Source organism: Pongo abelii, chromosome 18 (genome assembly GCF_028885655.2).
Source record: "Pongo abelii isolate AG06213 chromosome 18, NHGRI_mPonAbe1-v2.0_pri, whole genome shotgun sequence".
Classification (NCBI taxonomy): domain Eukaryota; kingdom Metazoa; phylum Chordata; class Mammalia; order Primates; family Hominidae; genus Pongo; species Pongo abelii.
Genome location: NC_072003.2, coordinates 10,182,496 through 10,202,963, shown reverse-complemented (window position 1 = coordinate 10,202,963; position 20,468 = coordinate 10,182,496). Strand labels below are relative to the sequence as shown.

At 55.9% G+C, this 20,468-nt stretch overlaps 2 protein-coding genes and 1 long non-coding RNA gene across 8 annotated transcripts in view; 1 reads left to right on the top strand and 2 right to left on the bottom strand.

The window, feature by feature from the left end:
* The first annotated feature begins 243 nt into the window (after positions 1-243).
* CARHSP1 (calcium regulated heat stable protein 1) lies at positions 244-16,885 on the top strand. 4 transcript variants are annotated; one of them, XM_024233529.3, is made up of 4 exons: positions 244-383; positions 10,453-10,617; positions 11,327-11,449; positions 14,421-16,885. In XM_024233529.3, the coding sequence occupies exons 2-4, from the start codon at positions 10,460-10,462 to the stop codon at positions 14,581-14,583; spliced, it is 444 nt and encodes a 147-aa protein (XP_024089297.1). In that variant the 5' UTR covers positions 244-383; positions 10,453-10,459; the 3' UTR covers positions 14,584-16,885. The 4 variants fall into 4 exon arrangements, with proteins under 4 accessions (XP_024089297.1, XP_054389419.1, XP_054389420.1 ...); XM_054533444.2 differs by lacking the exon at positions 244-383 and adding an exon at positions 8,012-8,248; XM_054533445.2 differs by lacking the exon at positions 244-383 and adding an exon at positions 8,024-8,148.
* LOC134760366 (uncharacterized) lies at positions 9,717-14,426 on the bottom strand. Its single transcript, XR_010137713.1, has 2 exons — positions 12,999-14,426; positions 9,717-11,484 (listed from the first exon to the last, which is right to left on the bottom strand). It is a non-coding gene; the product is annotated as an uncharacterized LOC134760366 (long non-coding RNA).
* PMM2 (phosphomannomutase 2) overlaps positions 14,936-20,468 on the bottom strand; it is a 57,293-nt gene continuing 51,760 nt past the window's right edge. For 2 of the 3 annotated variants that reach the window (XM_054533441.2, XM_054533443.2), the window contains one exon: positions 14,936-20,332. In XM_054533441.2, the coding sequence (XP_054389416.1) occupies positions 19,898-20,332 (435 nt within the window). In that variant the 3' untranslated portion in view covers positions 14,936-19,897. The remainder of the gene's footprint in view (positions 20,333-20,468) is intronic. The other variant, XM_054533442.2, reaches the window with a different exon arrangement.

Sequence of the window (20,468 nt, the reverse complement as noted above, 5' to 3'; positions counted from 1 at the left end):
TACAGATTCTAGAGCCAAAGGCAGGTGGGAGCCGCACCTGGCGCGCGTGGCGAGGGGAAGGAACTGCACGGGGGCAGGGACACAGTTCCCCCACTTTGCAGGGGCGTTTTCTGCTGGTGGGTGCAGCCTAGCCCCGCCCCTGCCTCCACGCCCCGCGCTCTGCGTTCCGCTCTCCCGCCAGTCTGAGGCGCGAACACAAAGGTCCTGTCCGGGCCACTCCCACCCCGCCCGCCCCTACCGTCCCGGAATCCCTCCCGCAGCCCCATTGGCCGGGAGCTCCTGGGGGCGGGGATCGGCGCCCCACCCCCTCGGGCCACGCCCCCTCCCCAGCTCCGCGCTCCCAGTCCGAGCGAAGCGGCTGGCGGAGCAGAACGGATAGCAGGGTAGGGAGCTCTTCTCGGGGACCCCAGGATAGGCGCCCCTGGCCCGAGGCCCCGGGAGCCGCAGGGGTGGGGCCTCGGCCTCCTCTGCCTCCATCGTCCCCCATCCTGCAGGGTCTTCTAGCTCGGCAGAGGAGGGCTCCGGGCTGGGTTTCTCCGGGCCTGTTTGGGGAACGCGGGTTGCTCCTCCCCAGGGGAAGGGGTGGGTGTGGCAACAGCGGCAAGGATTCTAGGCGGACGTCGGGTAGTACTTCCCGCCTGGCCACCTGTTCTCTGCGTGCAGGGGAAGCTCTCCCCGCCCTCCCCGCCGCTTTTGCCTTTGGGCAGGAGCCCTGGAGGGGGGACTCGCGGGGCGGTGGGGCGAGGGGCGAGGGGCGGGGGGCGTCGCACGCGGGAAGCAGAGCCACCACCCGCCGGGCCTGGCCGCGCCAGCTGTGGCTCGAGGTTTGGGACCGCGGCCAGGCCCGGCGGGGGAGGTGGGGAGCCGTCCTGGCGCCGCGCGATTAGCCGCATCTGGGGGAGGAGGAGCCGCCGGGCGCGCTCGGCCCGGGTGTTTGCGCCCGGATGGGGGTGGGGGTGCCCTAGGCGCTGGAGAAAACTTCACCCGCGCCCACAGGCCCCCTTTCCGCAGGCTGCGCTGGCGGTCGAGGTTTGCAGGCCGGAAGTGAAGCGTTCTTTTTTGATTTTTAAAAAGGAAGCCTCCGGCCCTACGGTTTTCTGGGGTTGGAGTGGATGTGTGTGCTGGGGAAGGCGGAGACGTCCCGCTCCAGGCAGGGCCTCGGGTCTTATAGGTGGGGAAATCTCTGCCAAATAGTACGCCTCTCGGAGCCTCAGTTTCCCCATCTGCAGACTGGGCTCTGACTTCTGGCATAAGAGGGTGAGAGTAAAAGGTGGCAGCTAGCCCCGTGCCGGGAGACACGTAAGCTACTGTTTCTTAACTTGCTGTTTTGATATTTCTCAGTCTCTCTGTGCCCAGTCTTGCCCCTGTCATCTGCTCGCCACTCTGAAGCCAGAGGGAACTTATAAAAACAATCCGCTTAGATCTACCCCCCGCTGAAAATCGTCCACCGAAGTCCCATTGTCGTCTAAGTCCCCGACTTCTCAGCAGGGCTTCCTGTTATCTTCCGCCACTACCTTCTCCAGCCTCTCTCTGACTCTGTTCTGCCTCCCTTCGGGCCTTTGGCCCTCCTCTGGGCTCGGGGTCCTCCTTGGAGACCCCACCGCCCTCTGCACTCCCTGGGTGGCCTCGGTGATGACCGTGAGTTCTCGATGCTGGTCCCTTCAGGGCAAGAAAGAGGCGCAGAGCCCGGCTGGGAGTAGATGCTTTGAATGAGCTGAGCTAGGCCCAGCGTGGGCCCATGGGGTGGGGTTGAGGGTGGTTGACGATGGGTCCCCTAGGTAGGGGAACGGTCTTTGTTCCACCGAGTGGCAAAGCCAGCGCATTTGGTTTGTGTTCCATCAGCAGGGGCAGGAATGGGAGGGAAGGTGATTTCAGATGGACCCGTGCCTGACAGTTCCACCATCATCCGCACAACTATTGTTGACTGAGCCCGCCGTGCGCTTGGCATTTTCGCGGCATCATCTGCACAGCGTCCGAGCCCTGCGACGCAGCACCGTTCCTGTCCCCTTTGACAGATGCGGAAACTCGGGTGGGGCGGTGAAATCGCCTGGCAGGGGTCACAGAGTGAGTGGGGAGCAGTCAGGGCTGAATCTCAGGTCTGAGCCAAAGCCCCCCGAGAATGGAGGGAAGGATGGAAGGATTGAGTGGGGGAGGAGTGTAGAGTAGGGTTCTTGTTGAGAAGGAGGGCTTGGGCTTCCCGCCGGAGGGGCAGTCCAGGCTGAGAACTGGGGCGGGCGCAGGGTCCCAGGTGGGTGGTGGCGGTGGGGTGACCGTCTCCCTGCTGGGTGGGGTCGCCCGTCCGGTCGAGGCCGTCCAGGGCTGCTAATGGGGGCACAGGCAGCGGCAATGTTGGAGGCCCCCTTGGGTTCCCGGCACACTCCTCGCGTTTCCGGCCTCTTCCCAGCACTCAGGGGCTCCTGAGGGCGGAAGAGCTATTCCCAGCTTGGCGGGGCCTGGGAGGGGGCTCTGGGCGGACGTGGGCGCCGGGCTGCACCTTCCCTGCCCGCCTGTTTGCACTTCTCTGTGACTGTTGGCTTCAGGTCCTGAGCCAGCGGAGGGCTGGCTCCGGCCTGGCTGCCCCCTCCCCTTTGCCTCCCGTCCCTCGCCCTGGACACTCCAACCCCCATCCCTTCCTGTCCCTCCCCCTCCTCTCTCTGCTCCTCCCTCGCCAGACCCTCCGCTCTCCCCGGAACAATGGAGGGGAATGTGGCTAGGCCAGCCTGACGCTGCTGCGTCAACCTCTGGCTCGTTCTCGGCCTCTGTCGCTTCCAGGGACCCTTCTATTTGGGCTCAGCTGACCCGCCCCGCCTCTCGGCCCACGTGCCGGCGGTTCTCCCAGGCTGGGGCTCAGCTGCGCTGGAGACTGGGATGGGTCAGCTCAGTGTCTCTGTCTGTTTACTAAGGAGGAACCCAGGTGCACTAAGGTTAACCTCGCTACTCTTCTAGAGCCTCACCCCGATCCCTGCTCCATTTCCCTTCCACCTCTTGCACTGGTAAGCCTTGGTCTGTGAGATGGGCCAGTGTACCCGGGCTACTGCCGTGTTCCCTGGGTCAGGGACAGCTGCCTCACTGGGAGCGCCTTAGAAATGTAGACTCTTGGCCAGGAATCTCCAGCCTGTAATCCCAGCACTTTGGGAGGCCGAGGTGGGAGAATCTCTTGAGCCTGGGAGGTCGAGACCAGCCTGGACAACATAGTGAGATCTTGTCTCTAAAAAAATTAAAAAATTAGCCGGGTGTGGTAGCACACGCCTGTAGTCCCAGCTACTTGGGAGGCTGAAGTGAGAGGATCCCTTGAGCCCAGGAGGTTGAGGCTGCAGTGAGCCATGATTGCGCCACCAAACTCCAGCCTGGGTAACAAAGCAAGACCCTGTCTCAAAAAAAAATAAAAAAGAAATAAAGGATGTCAGGCCCCACCCCACACCTGCTGAATGGCAATCTGCATTTGAACAAGATCCCCAGAGATTCCTGACTGCATTAAAGTAGGAAGTAGAATCACTGGCTTAACTCTGTGCCTTGGTTTTCTCATCTGTAAAACAGGGCTGCTGAAAGTGCCTCCCCTGTTGGGGTGACGTTTAGATGCATGTGGCTGATGTTTGTAAACCCCCAACAGGGCCTGACATGGAAGTCTGTGGACAGTGGCTGTAGGGTGTATGAAAGCAGTACAGCCTGCCCCATCCCCATAGTGTGGGCCGCTATCCACCCACCACACCTGCCAGCAGTGGGCTGGCCCCGGGCTGGAAGCTGCCCCAACAGCATGCCCAACCCTGGCCTTCCCCAGCCAGCATCCCATGGAAGGCTCAAGACACCCTCATTTTGCAGAGCAGGCTTGGAGAGGTTCTCGCTTTGCCAAGAATGAGGTGTCTGACTTGAACTCTTATCCCCCTGCCTTCTGTCATCCTGTCTTCAATAAAGGGGCTGAAGCTATTAAGAATGGAGTCTCTGGCTGGGCACGGTGGCTCATGCCTGTAATCCCAGCACTTTGGGAGGCTGAAGCGGGTAAATCATCTGAGGTCAGGGGTCTGAGACCAGATTGGCTAAAATGGTGAAATCCCGTCTCTACAAAAAATACAGCAATTAGCTGGGTGTGGTGGTACATGCCTGTAGTCACAGCTACTCGGGAGGCTAAGGCAGGAGAACTGCTTGAACCTGGGGGGCGGGGGCTGCAGTGAGCCGAGATCGTGCCACTGCACTCCATCCTGGGCAACAGAGGGAGACTCTGTCTCACAAAAACAAAAATGAATGGAGTCTCCTTCCATGAGCGCTCTCTCACTAGAGTGTAAATGACTGATAGCGCTGCTAAAGCCCTCCTTGCAGTAAGCACAGGGCTGCTTGGCTCCCATTGATGTGGGTGGTGGGTTTTCTTTTTTTTTTTTTTTAAAAGACGGAGTCTCGCTCTTTTGCCCAGGCCGGACCGCAGTGCAGTGGCGCTATCTCGGCTCACTGCAAGCTTCGCCTCCCTGGTTCACACCATTCTCCTGCCTCAGCCTCCTGAGTAGCTGGGATTACAGCCACCTGCCATTGCACCCGGCTCATTTTTTGTATTTTTAGTAGAGACGGGGTTTCACCGTGTTAGCCAAGATGGTCTGGATCTCCTGACCTCGTGATCCGCCCGTCTCGGCCTCCCAAAGTGCTGGGATTACAGGCGTGAGTCACCGCGCCCGGCCGGGTGGTGGGTTTTCAGGCCAGGAGGGCAGGAAGTTGGGGAGTGGGTAACAGGGGGGCTGCATGATTGGGCCGTAAGTCTCCAGACATGGGGGTAGGCTGAGCAGGGGCTAGGAAAGCCAGAGTCTTGGTACCCAGCTGAACTCCAGAACCGTCCAGGAGGAGCTGCAGAGCCTACGGAAAATTCCCAGGCTATTTTGGGCCGAGGCCCCCTTCTCCCAGCTGACACACCCATCTCTGGGGCAGTCAGAGTGGGCGTGGCTTCCTGCCCCCACCACCCTGGGCTCCCTCCCTTGGCCGGGCACTCATCAGAGCCTGGGGGCTGACTGGGGAAGGGGGTGCATGGCCAGCTGGGCACCTCCTGGTGCAGCCTCTCCCCCTTGCCCTGCTGGCTTTTTCTCCGTAGCATTTCTGCTGTCTGACTTACTCTGTATTTCACCAGGGTCTTTGTTAGCCAGGTGACCCTGGGCAAGTTACTTGACTCTTTGTGTCTCCGTTCTCCCATTAGTGAAATGGGGATAGAATGAGCTGAGCTGTGTGAAGTGTTGTAAAGTAGTAAGCAGAATGGCCCCACGACACTGCTGTGGTGATGGTAGTCATGGTCTGTCCCACTCCCTTATCTGTTGGTTCAATAGGAAGTGGCAGAGTGCATCAAGGTCCCCTGTGGCAGCACAGGTGCCCAGCGTGCTGTGAGGCGAGGTGAGGCTCCCCGGTCCATGGACGTGTGCGTACAGATGGCAACAGGTTCATGCATGCATACACATGTGTATGTGCTCAGATGCAGAGACAGCCATGTGTGGGCACATATGTATGTGTACACATGCCTGTACACACAACACAGACATACAGATGTGCATACACCTACCTACAGGTGTACAAACGAGCACACATGTACACGCAGCCCGGCAGTCATGACATACCTTGGGCGTGACATTTGGTCCAGGTTTGTTGCAGGCCAGAAGCTCATCCCCCGTCTGGCCCGAAGCTTCCAGCCGGCCTGAGCGGCGGATCTGTTTGCAGCCTTCCTCCCTCCCCTAGCTGTGGGGAGCTGAAGGCTGGTCACAGAGGGTGGGCCATGTCTTCTGCTGGGGACACTCCAAGGCCATGCCTGGTATTGCTGGGAGAGCAGTGGCTGGCTGGAAGCTGGGACCGTGCTGGTGGGCGGGGCTGCTGTGTGCCCCCATGCTTGTGTATGTGTGTATTGTGGAGGGGACACAGCAGTGGCTGGCCAGGGCCTCAGAGCTGGCTTCTGTGTGCCTGGCTACCCGCCCCCCAGTTGTTTTCTTTCCAGCTGGACTTTGCCTGGCCCTCCCCCGCACTGAGGCCATTCACTCCTCTCTGCTGGGCCTACTGGGGAGTGGGTAGCCCTTGGCCAGGCCTACTCTGGCCACCCCAGCTGGGCTCCAGTCCAGATGGGCCATGAGAGGCTGGAGAAAGCTCCTGGGTCTCCCAGGGGGCACTGCCCCCGCCCCTAGTCAAGTCTGCTCCCTGCCTCAGTTTCTTCCACTATCAGGTGAGCAGGAATGTAGCCACCTCCTGCTGGGCTGGGCACGGTGCTGAGTGCACACCAATGCAGTGGCAGCCAGCTGGGGCTTTGGGTCCTAATGCTGGCAAAGAATGAGGCTTGGAAACCGGGTGTGGTGGCTCACGCCTGTAATCCCAGCACTTTGGGAGACCAAGGTGGGCCGATCACTTGAGCCCAGGAGTTTAAGACCAGCCTGGGCAACATATTGAAACGCTGTCTCTACAAAAAATACAAAAAACGAGCTGGTTGTGGTGGCACGTGGCCGTAGTCCCACAACCCACGAGGCTAGGGTGGGCGGATCACCTGAGCCCAGGAGGTTGAGAGGCTTCAGTGAGCCATGATCGTGCCACTGCATTCCAGCCTAGGTGACCAAGTGAGATCCTATCTGGAAAAAAAAAAAAAAAAAAGCCAGCCTTGCGGCCATTCCTGGAGACCCTGCTCTGTGCCAGCACCTGTGCTGGGCCTTTGGGACACAGAGGGGCCCTGTGCTGCCCTCAGACTCCTCACCCCTACAGGCCATGGGCTTCCAGTGGCATCTCTGAAGGATTGGGTGCACTTGGGGTGTTGAGGGGGCTAGGGTGGAGAAAGGGGGCCCCCATTTTGCGTCTGTGCCATTCACCCAGGGGAAAATGGGTGTGACAAATGGAAGATGCAAGGAGGATGACGATGGTGACAATGACAGTGATGATGATGATGACGCAGCATGATTCCTGAGCGGGCCCTGCCCTTTCCACCGCCTCTCCTGCCTCCCATTTCTAGTCACCCACCCACCACATGGTTTCCCCATTGGCCTCGGTCCCACCCGGGCCCTTGCCAACCTCAGGGCCTTTGCACAGGCTGTTCCCCATACCTGGAACAGCCTCCCTCCGTTTTCCAAATGGCTACCCCTTTCTTGCTGTTCAGGGTCCTGCGGGCACCCTGATTAGCATGTGTACTCCCACCCTTTTCCCCCTATCCCCTTCTGTCTGTTTCTTTACAGCCCTTTTGGGATCTGTAATGATCTGGTTTATGTTTATTTAACTGTTTATTCTCTGGCTTCAAGTTCAGCCCTTTGTCTCTGGGGCCTTAAACAGGGCTTGGTATTGGGTCTGTCTGTTTCTTTACAGCCCTTTTGGGATCTGTAATGATCTGGTTTATGTTTATTTAACTGTTTATTCTCTGGCTTCAAGTTCAGCCCTTTGTCTCTGGGGCCTTAAACAGGGCTCGGTATTGGGCACGTATCTGTTGAGTGACTTTATGATGACAATTATAAGAACAGTCATAGCTGGCAATTACTGCCCACTGGACCTGGGCGGACAGTGTGTCCAGTGCTTAGTGTGTATTATTTTGTTTTCACTTCAGCCTGATGGTGTGAAATCGGGACTATAATAATTCCCATTTTCCAGATGTGGAAACTGAGGCCCAGAGAGATTAAGTAACTTGTACCAGACCACACAGCAGGCAAGGGGTAGAAGTCAGCTATGCTTCATTAGCCGGGCGTGGTGGTGGGCACCTGTAACCCCTGCTACTTGGGAGGCTGAGGCAGGAGAATCGCTTGAACCCGGAAGGTGGAGGTTGCAGTGAGCCGAGATTGTGCCGTTGCACTCTAGCCTGGGCGACAGAGCGGGACTTCATCTCAAATTAAAAAAAAAAAAAAGGAAGTCAGCTATGCTTGACTCCAAGAGAAAGGAGGGAGGGAGACTTTGGATAGAACAAGGCAGGGCAGTGCCTCTCACCGTGGAGTTGCCAGGCCACTGTTCCCATCTGCTGTCCTGGGAGGCCTGGACAGGGCCCTCCACTCCCAGGGCTAGCCTCTTTCCTGGAACTCTGGGCGTTGAACATTCTAGGACTCTGTGACCTGTGCTGGTGGGTCATGCGGGGCCCTGGCCCCCAGGCCAGCAGCTGGGGCCTTTTCGAGGTGGGGGCTCCCTGGACTCAGGGTCCTCCTTGGCCGCGGCTGTAGCTGAGAGAAGGGACAGGAGGTAGGATGCCACCTCCTCCAGAAGGCCAGCCAGCCACCTCCTTCCCAGCCTGACAGAACTGAGGCCCGACAGGGGAGAGTGGAGCGATGTCAGGGGAGAGGTTCTGACATTTCAGGGATGGGGCATCCCCTTCCCTCCAAGCAGGGCCTGGTTCTTGGGTGGTTATGGTTTGAAGGCGGTTCGGGGGTTATGGTGTGATTTCTGGGTGATGTAGGTTGAAGACTCCTATAAATGAGGGCACCGGGGTGGCAAACTGAGGTTGAGGGTTGTGAGAGCTTCAATTCTTTCCACAAGCAGCTGGAAACCTGGATTTTGAGGAAACCCCCTGGGATGTTTAAGATAGTTCAGGCCGGGCGTGACGGTTCATGCCTGTAATCCTGGCACTTGGGGAGGAAGAGGTGGGAGAATCCGCTGAGCCCAGGAGTTTGAGATCAGCCTGGGCAACATAGTGATACCCTGTCTCTATAAAAAAAAAAAAAATTAGGCATGGAGGTAGAGGCTACAGTGAATTGTCATTATGCCACTGCACTCCAGCCTGGGTGACAGTGAGACACTGTCTCAAAAAAAAAAAGTTATTTATTTTTTTTGAGACGGAGTCTCACTGTTTCACCCAGGCTGGAGTGCAGTGGCGTACTGTCGGCTCATTGCAACCCACAGCTCCCTGGTTCAAGCAATTCTCCAGCTTTAGCCTCTCGAGTAGCTGGGATTACAGGCACCCACCACCATGCCCAGCTAATTTTGTATTTTTAGTAGAGATGGGGTTTCGCCATGTTGGCCAGGCTCGTCTCAAACTCCTGACCTCAGGTCATCCACCTGCCTTGGCCTCTCAAAGTGCTGGGATTACAGGCGTGAGCCAACACGCCTGGCCCATGCTTCAAATCTAAATTTGAAAACCCCATGGGACCTGAGTCAAACCTATCCAGGGCTACTGCTGTCCCTCCTGGCTGTGTGGCGTTGAGTGGCCTCCTGAGTTAGGCTTCTCCCTACTTCATCTCGTACCCCCATCACCAGCCCTGCGCAGGTGCCAAGTGATGCCCACCCAGCTGCCCCACTTTGCAGATTCAGAAACTGAGCCCAGAGAAGGGAAAGGACTTACCCAAGGGCCTCCGACTGCCGGACTGTTTCTCTTCCCTCTGAACCTCGAGCTGAGACCACGTTAGAGCCGACACCTTCGTATTCAGTGTTCAGTGTTTATTGTGTACAGCGAGTGTCCTACTCTTGAAAAATTGTTAAAAGCACAGCAGTAGCTAAGGAATTCCCTCCCTCCAGCCGGGTTTACGGGTGCATACTAGGGGTCACAGAAGGAATCTGATTTTATAACAGCAGCGGCGACCAGGTTGTGTGGAAATTCACTGGGCCTGATGGAGCTGGATGGAGATGGATGCAGCCTTGGAAATTCTCCCTTTCCCTTTGGGTCCTTTGGGCTCCCCCAGCAGGCCCCCCAGTCCTTGGTGCAGGCTTGTGACAGCTGCTCAGGCATCGAAACATGGCACCTGAGCTCTCTCTGCGATGTGTTCCACAGTTCCCTGGAGGAGGACGCTGCGTGAGGGTCAGTTTTTGCCCCTGCCTCCCTGTGGTGTCTGGCTCACAGCAGCGTCAGGGAGGGTCTGTGGAGTGGCTGAGTTTGGATCTAGGTGGCTGGCATTAAAATCTCCCTGGCGCTGGGTTTTTTTTGAGACAGTCTTGCTCTGTTGCCCAGGCTGGAGTGCAGTGGTGCAATCTCAGCTCATTGGAACCTCCGCCTCCTAGGTTCAAGCAATTCTCATGCCTCAGCCTCCAAGTAGATGGGATTACAGGTGCCTGCCACCATCCCCAACTAATTTTTGTATTCGTATTAGAGACTGGGTTTCCCCATGTTGACCAGGCTAGTCTCGAACTCCTGACCTCAAGTGACCCACCCGCCTTGGCCTCCCAGAGTGCTGGGATTCCAGGTGTGAGCCACTGCGCCTGGCCCCTGGCTTTGGGTTTCCTGCTCAGCTTCCTCACCTGCCTCCTTTCCTCCCACAAATACTATGTGTCCCAAGTGTGCTGGGGTCCATGCCTTGTGCTGGGGACACGGGACCGATGCCATCCTGGTCATGGGGGAAGATTTGGCATTTTCATGAAGAGCTATGATCGAGGGGGCCCCACGGTTGCTTCAGGAGCCCAGAAGAGGCACCTGACCCCGCCAGGCGTGCTCCCAGACAAGGTGACAATGGTGCTGAGGTGACTGAGAGGAATCAGCCTTAGGTACCGGACATGAGGGTAAGCACTGGGCCCCTACCTCGCAAGGCATGAGTCCCTGAGAGCCTCTTCTCCTTCCAGGTCAGCCATGTCATCTGAGCCTCCCCCACCACCACAGCCCCCCACCCAGCAAGCTTCAGTCGGGCTGCTGGACACCCCTCGGACCCGCGAGCGCTCACCATCCCCTCTGCGGGGCAACGTGGTCCCAAGCCCACTGCCCACTCGCCGGACGAGGACCTTCTCAGCGTGAGTCTGGAGCGGGCTAGGGATGCATTCTCAGATGGATCTCTTGCCTGAGGCCAGAGATTCACTGTGTATCTGGCCATTTTTGGGCCTATGTCCCGGACTGTCAAATAGGCAGACCTGGGGCTGGGCCTTGGGCTGAGGGTGAAGAAACTGGGAAGGTGCCTTGTAAATTCAGGGTACTGCCCAGCCCAAAGAACCTGTTACCAGCTGGGAGTGGCAATGGGTGGGCAATTGCTGGGGTCAGAATCGCTGGGCTTCAACCACACACGAGAGTCTGTTTCCCTGTAGCTGTGAATGCTGCAGCTGCAAAATGGGCACAGTACCAGGGCTGCAGAGGACCCACACGATGCCTGGCAAATGCAGGTCTTAGGCCCTGTGAGTGGAGGATGCTCGTGTTATTAATAATTAATCATTAGTTTCTGGAGGGATGCTCAGTGATGTTTTAGTTCAACTCCCTCTTTCCAGGTGGGAAAACAGGCCCAAGAAAATTTGCCAGGGTCATCCAAAGAGTCCTTTTCACCAGCGTCTGTGTGAGCGGCTCTCAGGGTTGTGCAGTCCTCAGCCTGTGTGACTGTACATGGCGGTCCTGGCCGGGGCTTGATGGGGCACAGCTGTGGGCAGGGGCTGGAATGAGCTTCATGTGCCCAGGAGTGCTGGTGGCTGTCCTGGAGCGCTGATGGGGCCCCTCACATTGCCCCCTCTCTGTCAGGACGGTGCGGGCTTCACAGGGCCCCGTCTACAAAGGAGTCTGCAAATGCTTCTGCCGGTCCAAGGGCCACGGCTTCATTACCCCAGCTGATGGCGGCCCCGACATCTTCCTGCACATTTCTGAGTGAGTCAGCGGCTGGGGTGGGCGCTTCCTTGGCCCTGTGGAGGTGGGGATGGTGTGTGACTGTGATGGGTGCTGGCTGTGAGGACGAATGGCCGGGTCTGTGTGACTCTGCCTTTGGCTGGTGCTCCAACTGTGCTCCTGTGTGTGTGTTGGGTTGGGGCTGTGAGACTATACAGAGCTGTGTTGGGTGATGTGAGGCTGGGGGCGACACGGTACCTGTGATTGTGCCTGGGTGTGTCTTTGTGAATGGGTGTGTAAGGTTTTGTGTGTGCTGGGCGCGGTGGACCACGCCTGTAATCCCAGCACTTTGGGAGGCCGAGGCCGGCGGATCACGAGGTCAGGAGATCAAGACCATCCTGGCTAACACGGTGAAACCCTGTGTCTACTAAAAAAAATACAAAAAAAAATTAGCCGGGTGCAGTGGCGGGTGCCTGTAGTCCCAGCTACTCGGGAGGCTGAGGCAGGAGAATGGCGTGAACCTGGGAGGCGGAGGTTGAAGTAAGCTGAGATCGTGCCACTGCACTCCAGCCTGGGAGACAAGAGCAAGACTCCGTCTCAAGAAAAAAAAAATTAGCACGGTGTGGTGACAGGTGCATGTAATCCTAGCTACTCAGGAGGCTGAGGCAGGAGAATCGCTTGAACCCAGGAGGTAGAGGTTGCAGTGAGCCGAGATCTCGCCATTGCATTCCAGCCTGGGTGACAAGGGTGAAACTCCATCTCAAAAAAAAAAAAAGGTTGGGCATGGTGGCTTACACCTGTAATCCCAGCACTTTGGGAGGCGGGCAGATCACCTGAGGTCAGGAGTTCAAGACCAGCCTGGCCAACGTGGTGAAATCCTGTCATTACAAAAATACAAAAAAAAAAAAAAAAAAATAGCCAGTAATGATAGTGGGTGCGTGTAATCCCAGCTACTTCGGAGGCTAAGGCAGGAGACTCACTTGAACCCAGGAGGCGGAGGTTATGGTGAGCCGAGATCACGCCATTGCACTCCAGCCTGGGCAACAAGAGCAAAACTCCATCTCAAAAAAAAAAAAAAAAAATACAGAGAGATCTGCCCAAGATCACATAGCCACAAAGTGATGGAAATGGATCTGGGGGTGCCCGGCTGTGCTTGTGGGAGACAGGGTGGTGTCAGCTGTGCATGGTGTGTGCGCACGCTTGAGGTCTGTGTGTGTGTGAGCAGCAAGGACTGCTGGGGTGAGTCTGAGTGCCCATTATATCTGGCCAAGGATACCCCATGAGGCTGGGAAGCCCTGTTTGGCCTGGGGACCAGTCCAGCTTCCTGCTCTCCTTTGGGGGAGGTGGACTGGTGAGGCTGGGGGCTGCCCTGCCCCTTTGCTCCAGGAAGGAAGTTTGGGGTGGGCCCCTTTCTCCTGCTGCACGCTCACTGACGTCCTTCCTTCCTGAGTGTCTGAAAGCCCTTGGGGAGCCTGGGGTGGGGCACACACATCCTAGGGCTGGGTGGCACCCAGCCCCCCATGCTTCACCTCTGATCCTCTGGGCAGCCTTTAGATAGGGGAGGACCCTCGATCAGCACCCCCCTCCCTACCTGCTTCTTTGGCCTAAGCACCCCAAGTCTTTTACTTCAGGCAGGGGCAGACAGAGTCCTACTCCGCACAGCATACCCGCAAACACGGAAACCACATTTCTGAAAAGAGGAGCCCACTGCAATGGGGGAGTTACCCCTCCCTTGCCCATGCTTACATATCAGATCGGCAGGCAGGAGAAAAATGCCAAGGTGACGCATTTCACATATGAATGCATACATGGATGTGTGAGTGTGTTTCCATACTGCCTCGTCCCAGAAAGGATTTTGAATCAGTAAGGAAAACATAGAGGTTGGGGCAAAGAAATACTTAGGAAGATGGAAATACTGTGATGTCTGGTTCTGCTGCTGGAAGTGTGCTGCTGATTTATTTCTGAGCTCCCTCGTGACCAGATCGAAGACGGAAACACTCTTCACCATACGCTTCTCCAATCAAAACAAAGCAGTTACTAGGGGAGCTGGCTGGCCCTGGCATTTAGCATCTGAAGGGGGTTTTCCTCTGGGGGGATCTCATCAAGGGGACATCAAGATGCCAGTCTCATGTGAGAGGGTGACTCATGTCCCCTACAAAGTAAGGGAACCTTCCTGGGGGTGGTCACAGGGAGAGGCCCCTCCAGGAACTAGCTTCAAGCACCAAAGGGACCTTCTTGAAGGCTCACTGGGAGTCCAGGCGTGGTGGCTCACGCTTGTAATCCCAGCACTTTGGGAGGCCGAGGCAGGTGGCTCACTTAAGGTCAGGAGTTTGTGATCAGCCTGGCTAACATGGTGAAAACCCCGACTTGACTAAAAATACAAAAATTAGCTGGGTGTGGTGGCACATGCCTATAGTCCCAGATACTTGGCTGAATCACTTGAACTCGGGAGGTGGATGCAGTAAGCTGAGATCACACCACTGCACTCCAGCCTGGGCGACAGAACGAGACTCTGTCTCAAAAAAAGCCTTGCTGGGAAGCTGGGGAATTTGAGAACAAAGACACAGTGTGGTTTCTGATACTCCTGGAACCAGGGGCTGCTGTGCTGAGGACCTCAGGAAAGCCCTGGCCAGGCCACCCCTCGACTCCGTGATGGCCTCGTTTCCCTCTGGCTTGGACTGGCTGTCTTTACTCTCCATCCACAAGCCCAGGCTCCCTCCCACGTTTCATGTCACCATGTGAGCACCCACATGTGGCTGAGCTCTTTCAGTTCCAGCATCAAAAGTCCCAGGGAAGCAGCTGATTGGGCCAGGGCCTCCTTTGCTAGGACAGAGGCTGGGGGCGGTGTGGCAGCTGCCTCTGGTGGAGGGGCAGTTCTTTGGAAACAGGTTCCCGGTGGTTGGTCAGATGATGCCTGCTTTGGTGGCCCTGTGACCAGAAGGGTGGCTGGTGTCTTGGGGAAGGGAGCCTTGTCTCGGTGTGAGCACTGACTGCTTTATTTATGCCCCCGTAGTGTGGAAGGGGAGTATGTCCCAGTGGAAGGCGACGAGGTCACCTATAAAATGTGCTCCATCCCGCCCAAGAATGAGAAGCTGCAGGCCGTGGAGGTCGTCATCACCCACCTGGCACCAGGCACCAAGCATGAGACCTGGTCCGGACACGTCGTCAGCTCCTAGGAGATGCTGGAAGCACCCCTTGTCCTGTGCTTGTGGGAGACTTTGCGGGGAGGAGGCGGCAGACACTGGAGATGACATTCTTCCACACGAGACGGGGCTTCGGCGGGGCATGGTCCCTTTCAAGTATCTCCTGGAGGAAGGGGTATGGGGGGCAGATGTGGAGTGTTCCCGGCCACCAGCACAGCCTCTGACCATTGCAACCACCTCTCACCATCTGAAGAGCATTAAAAGCATTTAAAAAGGAGAGGTGCCCACTGGTGGCTGAGTGGAGGTTCCAACCCCAGCCCAGGGAGTGGATCAAGGGTGGTATTTCTCCAGCTGCTCAGACACATGGGCTCAACCCACAGAATCCCTCTTCCTCCTGGAGCTGGAGGCTCCAGATTCCCAGATCTGGCCCACTGGCAGCTGACATGGACCTTGCGTGACTTCCCCAAGGCAAATTTCCACCTAAGTGCCCCTTACGCCTCTCCTTGGGCCTGGGCAAAGCAGTTTTCTCATTCTTGGCTTGGTTGGTTCTAGGGGAGCTGGCTTGAAGCAGGTGGGAAAAGGGGGGGGGTGGCGGTCTTTGGATTGGATGGATTTTGCCTTTTGGTGCCTTTGCAGTGGCAGGCGGCATAGCTGCCTGTGCGGGGAAGACACTTTCTCCCAGCACTCCCACCCCTGGGCACAGCAGGCTGGTAGTGGGAGGCTGAACCCCTCTTACAGCCTGACCTTTTCATCTGCCTTCTGGTTGTGTGACCATCACTCAACAGCCATTTCACAGCCCCTGTCATTATGGCGGCCGGGTGGGGGTGGTGGGAAGGGCTTGTGGAGAGAGCAGAGTCTTTGTTTAAAAACTTTGTCCCGATCCATCCAGAAAAGAGTAGGTAGCTTGCATCCTGATAGCCTGGCAAAGTGAAGAAAGTTGAAGGAGAAACATACCTTTGGAGAGGGGGTTTTCTTTAAAACTACTATTAAGAAATGCTTGGGGATTTTTTTTTCTTATTTTTCGTAACTAAAGCTTTCACCCAGAGCCGGCCCTGTTTGCACCTTGCTGCCGACATTGCAAACTTTTTTTTTTGCTGGGTGGGAGACTGAGTCTCGCTCTGTCACCTAGGCTGGAGTGCAGTGGCCTGATCTCGGCTTAGTGCAACCTCTGCCTCCAGGGTTCCGACAATTCTGCCTCAGTCTCCTGAGTAGCTGGGATTACAGGTGTGTGCCACCACACCTGGTTAATTTTTGTATTTTTAGTAGAGACCAGGTTTCATCATGTAGGGCAGGATGGTCTTGAACCCCTGACCTCAGGTGATCTGCCCACCTCGGCCTCTCAAAGTGCTGGGATTACAAGTGTGAGTCATCGCTCCCGGCCTGCAAACTTTGTTGTGGTATTTCTGGTAAACAAATCCTTAGGTTATCTTTGCTGTGGTTTTGGTTTGGCTTTAGTCATGATTTAAAGGTAGAAATAGCTAGGCATTATTTTTTGAAATATATGACCTAGATGTAGTCAAGAATCCACTTGTCAACACAGGGAAGCAAACCTTTTGGAAAATGGCATTTGGGCAGACAGTAAACATTCAGAAAAGAGGTATGATCGCTTGATGCTGGAAGCATGAACAGCTTCATCAGGTACTCAACTCTGATGAGTTTGTCCTTTCAGCCTAAGGGCGGGGAAGGGGGTTGTTTTAAAATAGCAAATACACATGTTGATTGCCAGTGTGTGGAGAAAAAGGCGGTTCCCACCACAGTTAGGTCCTGGCCATTGTTTCCGCGCCTGCAATGCTCCTTGTAGGTCCTCAACCCTCCTCTGCCTTCTGCTGGGTCAAAGGTGGCCTTTTTCTCTCCAGCCTTGAATTGTTCCCTGGTGGCTTCCCAAGGGCCCATCTGCTGGTACAGTCCACACTTCCAAAGCCAAGACCCGAGAGGGCTCTTTCACTGCCCCAAGCCTCTCTCCCACTCTGTCGTCGCCTTGGCATGGGTGGCATTGCTGTGACCCCGTGTGCTGGCACTCTGGCAGGCTCTGGCCGGCAGTGAGCGGGGGGATTGCATTCTGCTATTCAGGGGTGAGCTTTGGATTCTGTCTTGGCAGAATCCTTTGTCAGCGGCTCTTGCTCTGTCCTTCCTGTTTGGCCACAGCTCTTTCAATCAATCAATGGGTATTCTAGAACTGCAGGATGTCAGAGCTGGAAGGGACGCAATACCAGTTTACAGAAGGGGAAACTCCTGGAGGCTCTTGCAGGGACGGAGGTTTTTGGTGACAGAGCGAGAGCTAGAGTTGAGGATCCCATCAGCCATCTTTCTCCCAATAAAGTTTTGTTTTCTGCAAGGCTATGCGTGTGTTTGTGTGGAGGAAAGCTCACCAAGGTTTTCCTTTTAAGTCGTCAGATAAGGGTGTCTCCCCCAGGTGAGGCTGACACATTCCACTTGGCAGTCTGTTTTTTTAGGGGATGGTGAATAAGAAGATGGGATCATCGTTTTTCTTTAGTCATCATTCTCTAGCATGAGAAAGCTTAGCAGGGAGGAGAATGCGGCTTCCTGGCAATAGAAAATGCCAGTAACTTGGTCAGCGGCCGTCCAGTGCCCTGTTGAAGCTTTTAGGATGTATGAGTTACACCTCATCCCCATTATCTGTGGGAAGAAAGGACAGGCCTCGGGGCGTACTGTCCACAGTCCCTGGCTCATTCCTGCTATAGAGGTGTTTTTTGTTTTTGAGACAAGGTCTCACTTTGTTGCCCTGCAACCGTAACCTTGTGGGCTCAAGTGATGCTCCTTCAGCCACCTGAGTAGCTGGGACTACAGGCATATGCCACTGTGCCTGGCTAATTTTTAAATTTTTTTGTAGAGAGCAACTTGCTACATTGCCCAAGTTGGTCTCGAACTCCTGTACTCAGACCATCCTCCTGCCTCAGCCTCCCACAGTGCTGGGACTACAGGTGTGAGCCGCAGCGCCCGGCCATTGCTATAGACATTTGATGAACGTTTGCTAGGACTGGGCACGGTGGCTCACGCCTGTAATCCCAGCATTTTGAGAGGCCGAAGCAGGTGGATGGCTTGAGCTCAGGAGTTTGAGATCAGCCTGGTCATCATGGCGAAACCTGGTCTCTACCAAAAAAATGCAATTAGCTGGGCATGGTGGCATGAGCCTGTGGTCCCAGTTACTCCAGAGGCTGAGGTGGGAGGATTGCTGGAGCCCAGGAAGTCAAGGCTGCAGTGAGCTGTGACTGCACCACTGCACTCCAGCCTGAGTGACAGCGACACCCAGTCTCAAAAAAAAAAGAAAAGAAAAAGCTGCTGCTCTTCAGGCATGAAGTCAGGGGCTGGAAGCAGATGAGGCTTGAGGGCCCAGGGCTGGTGGAGAGTCCTAGGACGGAGAGCTTCTCAAGGTCCATAGCAGGGGAAGAAGGGTTTGCTGTTGGGGCAGTGGAAGTGACGGCAGAAGGTGGGCAGGTGTCAGAACTCCTGTTCTTGGTTTCCAGGAGAGCAGTGACGGGCAGGGGCCACTCTACGGGGTCGCTGTGCTCTGCTGGGAAGGCTTTGCTCTGGCCGGTGTCTCCCAAGGGAGGCAGTGATTTTGGGTGGTGCAGAGATGGACACTTGTCAATATTATACAATGATTTCCAAAGCATATTGGGAAAAAACCAGCCCATCAAACCTGTTTAGGGAGAGGCTAACGTAAGCACTTAGCTCAAAACAATGAGATTTGCTGACTTGCTATACGGAGTACTGCATGGGTGGCACAAAGAAGGGTTTGGCAAAAGGTGAAGGTGGGGAGCAGGCGTGGTAGCTCACGCCTGTAATCTCAGCACTTTGGGAGGCCGAGGTGCGCAGATCACTTGAGGTCAGGTGTTGGTGACCAGCCTGGCCAACATGGTGAAACCCTATCTCTACTAAAAATACAAAAATTACGGCCGGGCGCAGTGGCTCACGCCTGTAATCCCAGCACTTTGGGAGGCCGAGGTGGGCAGATCACTTGAGGTCAGGAGTTCAAGACCAGCCTAGGCAACATAGTGAAACCCCGTTGCTACTAAAAATACAAAAATTAGCTGGGCGTGATGGCACATACCTGTAGTCCCACCTACTTGGGAGGCTGAGGCAGGAAAATCGCTTGAACCTGGAGGCAGAGGTTGCAGCGAGCCAAGACTGTGCCAATGCACCACAGCCTGGATAACAGAGTGAGACTCAATCTCAAAAAAAAAAAAAAAAAAAAAAAAAGGCCGGGCATGGTGGCTCATGCCCATACAAACCCCGTCTCTACTAAAAGGACAAAAATTAGCTGGGCATGGTGGCGGGGGCCTGTAATCTCAGCTACTCGGGAGGCTGAGGCAGTAGAATTGCTTGAACCAGGGAGGCGGAGGTTGCAGTGAGCTGAGATCACGCCATTGCACTCCAGGCTGGGTGACAACAATGACTCCGTCTCAAAAACAACAACAACAACAACAAAAAACAAAACTGATGGTGGGACTGGGAAGACGTTTGGGAAAGCAGCCTCGGGTGAAGGAGGTGGAATGAGTTCTAGGTGTTGACTTTGGGGTGCCGTGGCGGGCAGTGTGGAGGCTGCCTGTTGTTCAGGTTGGAAGAGCCTACCTGGGCTGAGGTGGCCAGCTGGGGCCCAGAGCCAGAACACTTGGGAGGGGTGGAGAGGAAGCAGCAGCCCGTGGAGAGGAAGTGATTCAAAGCCACGTATGCCTGGATGTGTTTGGACTACGGCAACATCTGCCCAACTGCCTTCTCCTGGCCCCTGTGGGCACTCCCCTTCCAGTAGCTGGAGAGACCTTCCCGGACAGATCGTGAGCATGCCCCATGCCTCTCCCTCGGGATCAGGTTCAAGCTTAACTTCCTGGCTAGCCTCTCCCTCCAGGGAGCCAGAGGCCTGCCCTGCACTCACTGGCTGCTCAGGTTCAACGCAGGCCTTTTCCCTGAGGCTTATGCCCTGGGTGACCTTGAGTTCAGGGTCAGCTTCTTGCAGTGCTGGGGATGCTGACTTTCAACAGTGCTAGGCTGGCCTGGGTGCAACCTCTGTGCTTTGCTCTGGCTCAAAAGTTACCTACTGTGTTTAAATTTCTTGTGATGGTGTCTTTATCCTGCCAACCCCCTAAAGCAGAGAAAGGAACTGACTGTCCCTGCCTTGTAGGGTTCTGGGTTGGGGAGGGGTATTACTTGAGGTAGTAATGGCTCACACTCACTGTTCAAAGTGCTTTCAATTCCATACACGGTAAGGACTATCCCATTTGACACATGAACAACCTGAGGCAAAGATGAACTCACCTTAAGTCACGCAGCAGCTTGTAGCAGCAGAACTAGGCTTGGAGTCTTGGCAGCTGTGCTCGCAGCTGTGCTCTTACCTGCCACGTGCAGAACCTGCTGCTCTGGGGTCACGTGGAAGGCACCAGGACACGCTGTGCATGCGTCGTTTAGCTGTTATCACTTTACATCCCACCACAGTGTGGGGCAAGCCGATGCCCTTGGAGTAAGCCCCAGGAAGCTGGCCTGGGATGCAATGTGATGACAAAGAAGGTGGAAGGAAAGGGGGAAGGAAGGGGGGTTCAAAGCCCTTTTGAGGTGGGAGGGGAGTGTCAATTCTGACTGCAGAAGGGAAGCAGCAGGCAGTGCAGGAGGGGCTGGAGGGACCTGGGGAGGTTCTGAAGCAGCCACTGTGGGAACTGGGGCAGGGAAGGCCCAGGCCTCCGTGCATCAGCACCCAGCCTGGCGGACTCGGGGTACTCACCTGAGGGCGGCCCTGTGCAGGCGGTGACATAGCAGCGATCCTCCATCTCTGGTTAAAACAAGTTTGAATAAGACTCAGTTGTCTCACTTTGACGCAATACGTTAAGGAAACTTGTAAAGAATGGCAGATCCTGAGCCAGTGGGCAGAAAAGCAGCGGGGGAGGAGTCTGTGCATCAGGAACAGC

What these genes read in the sequence shown, in the direction of transcription:
- CARHSP1 (XM_054533444.2), top strand. An exon ending in CGGACGAGGACCTTCTCAGC is followed by an intron (nt 10,618 to 11,326) that starts GTGAGTCTGGAG and finishes CCTCTCTGTCAG; the next exon opens with GACGGTGCGGGCTTCACAGG. An exon ending in ATCTTCCTGCACATTTCTGA is followed by an intron (nt 11,450 to 14,420) that starts GTGAGTCAGCGG and finishes ATGCCCCCGTAG; the next exon opens with TGTGGAAGGGGAGTATGTCC.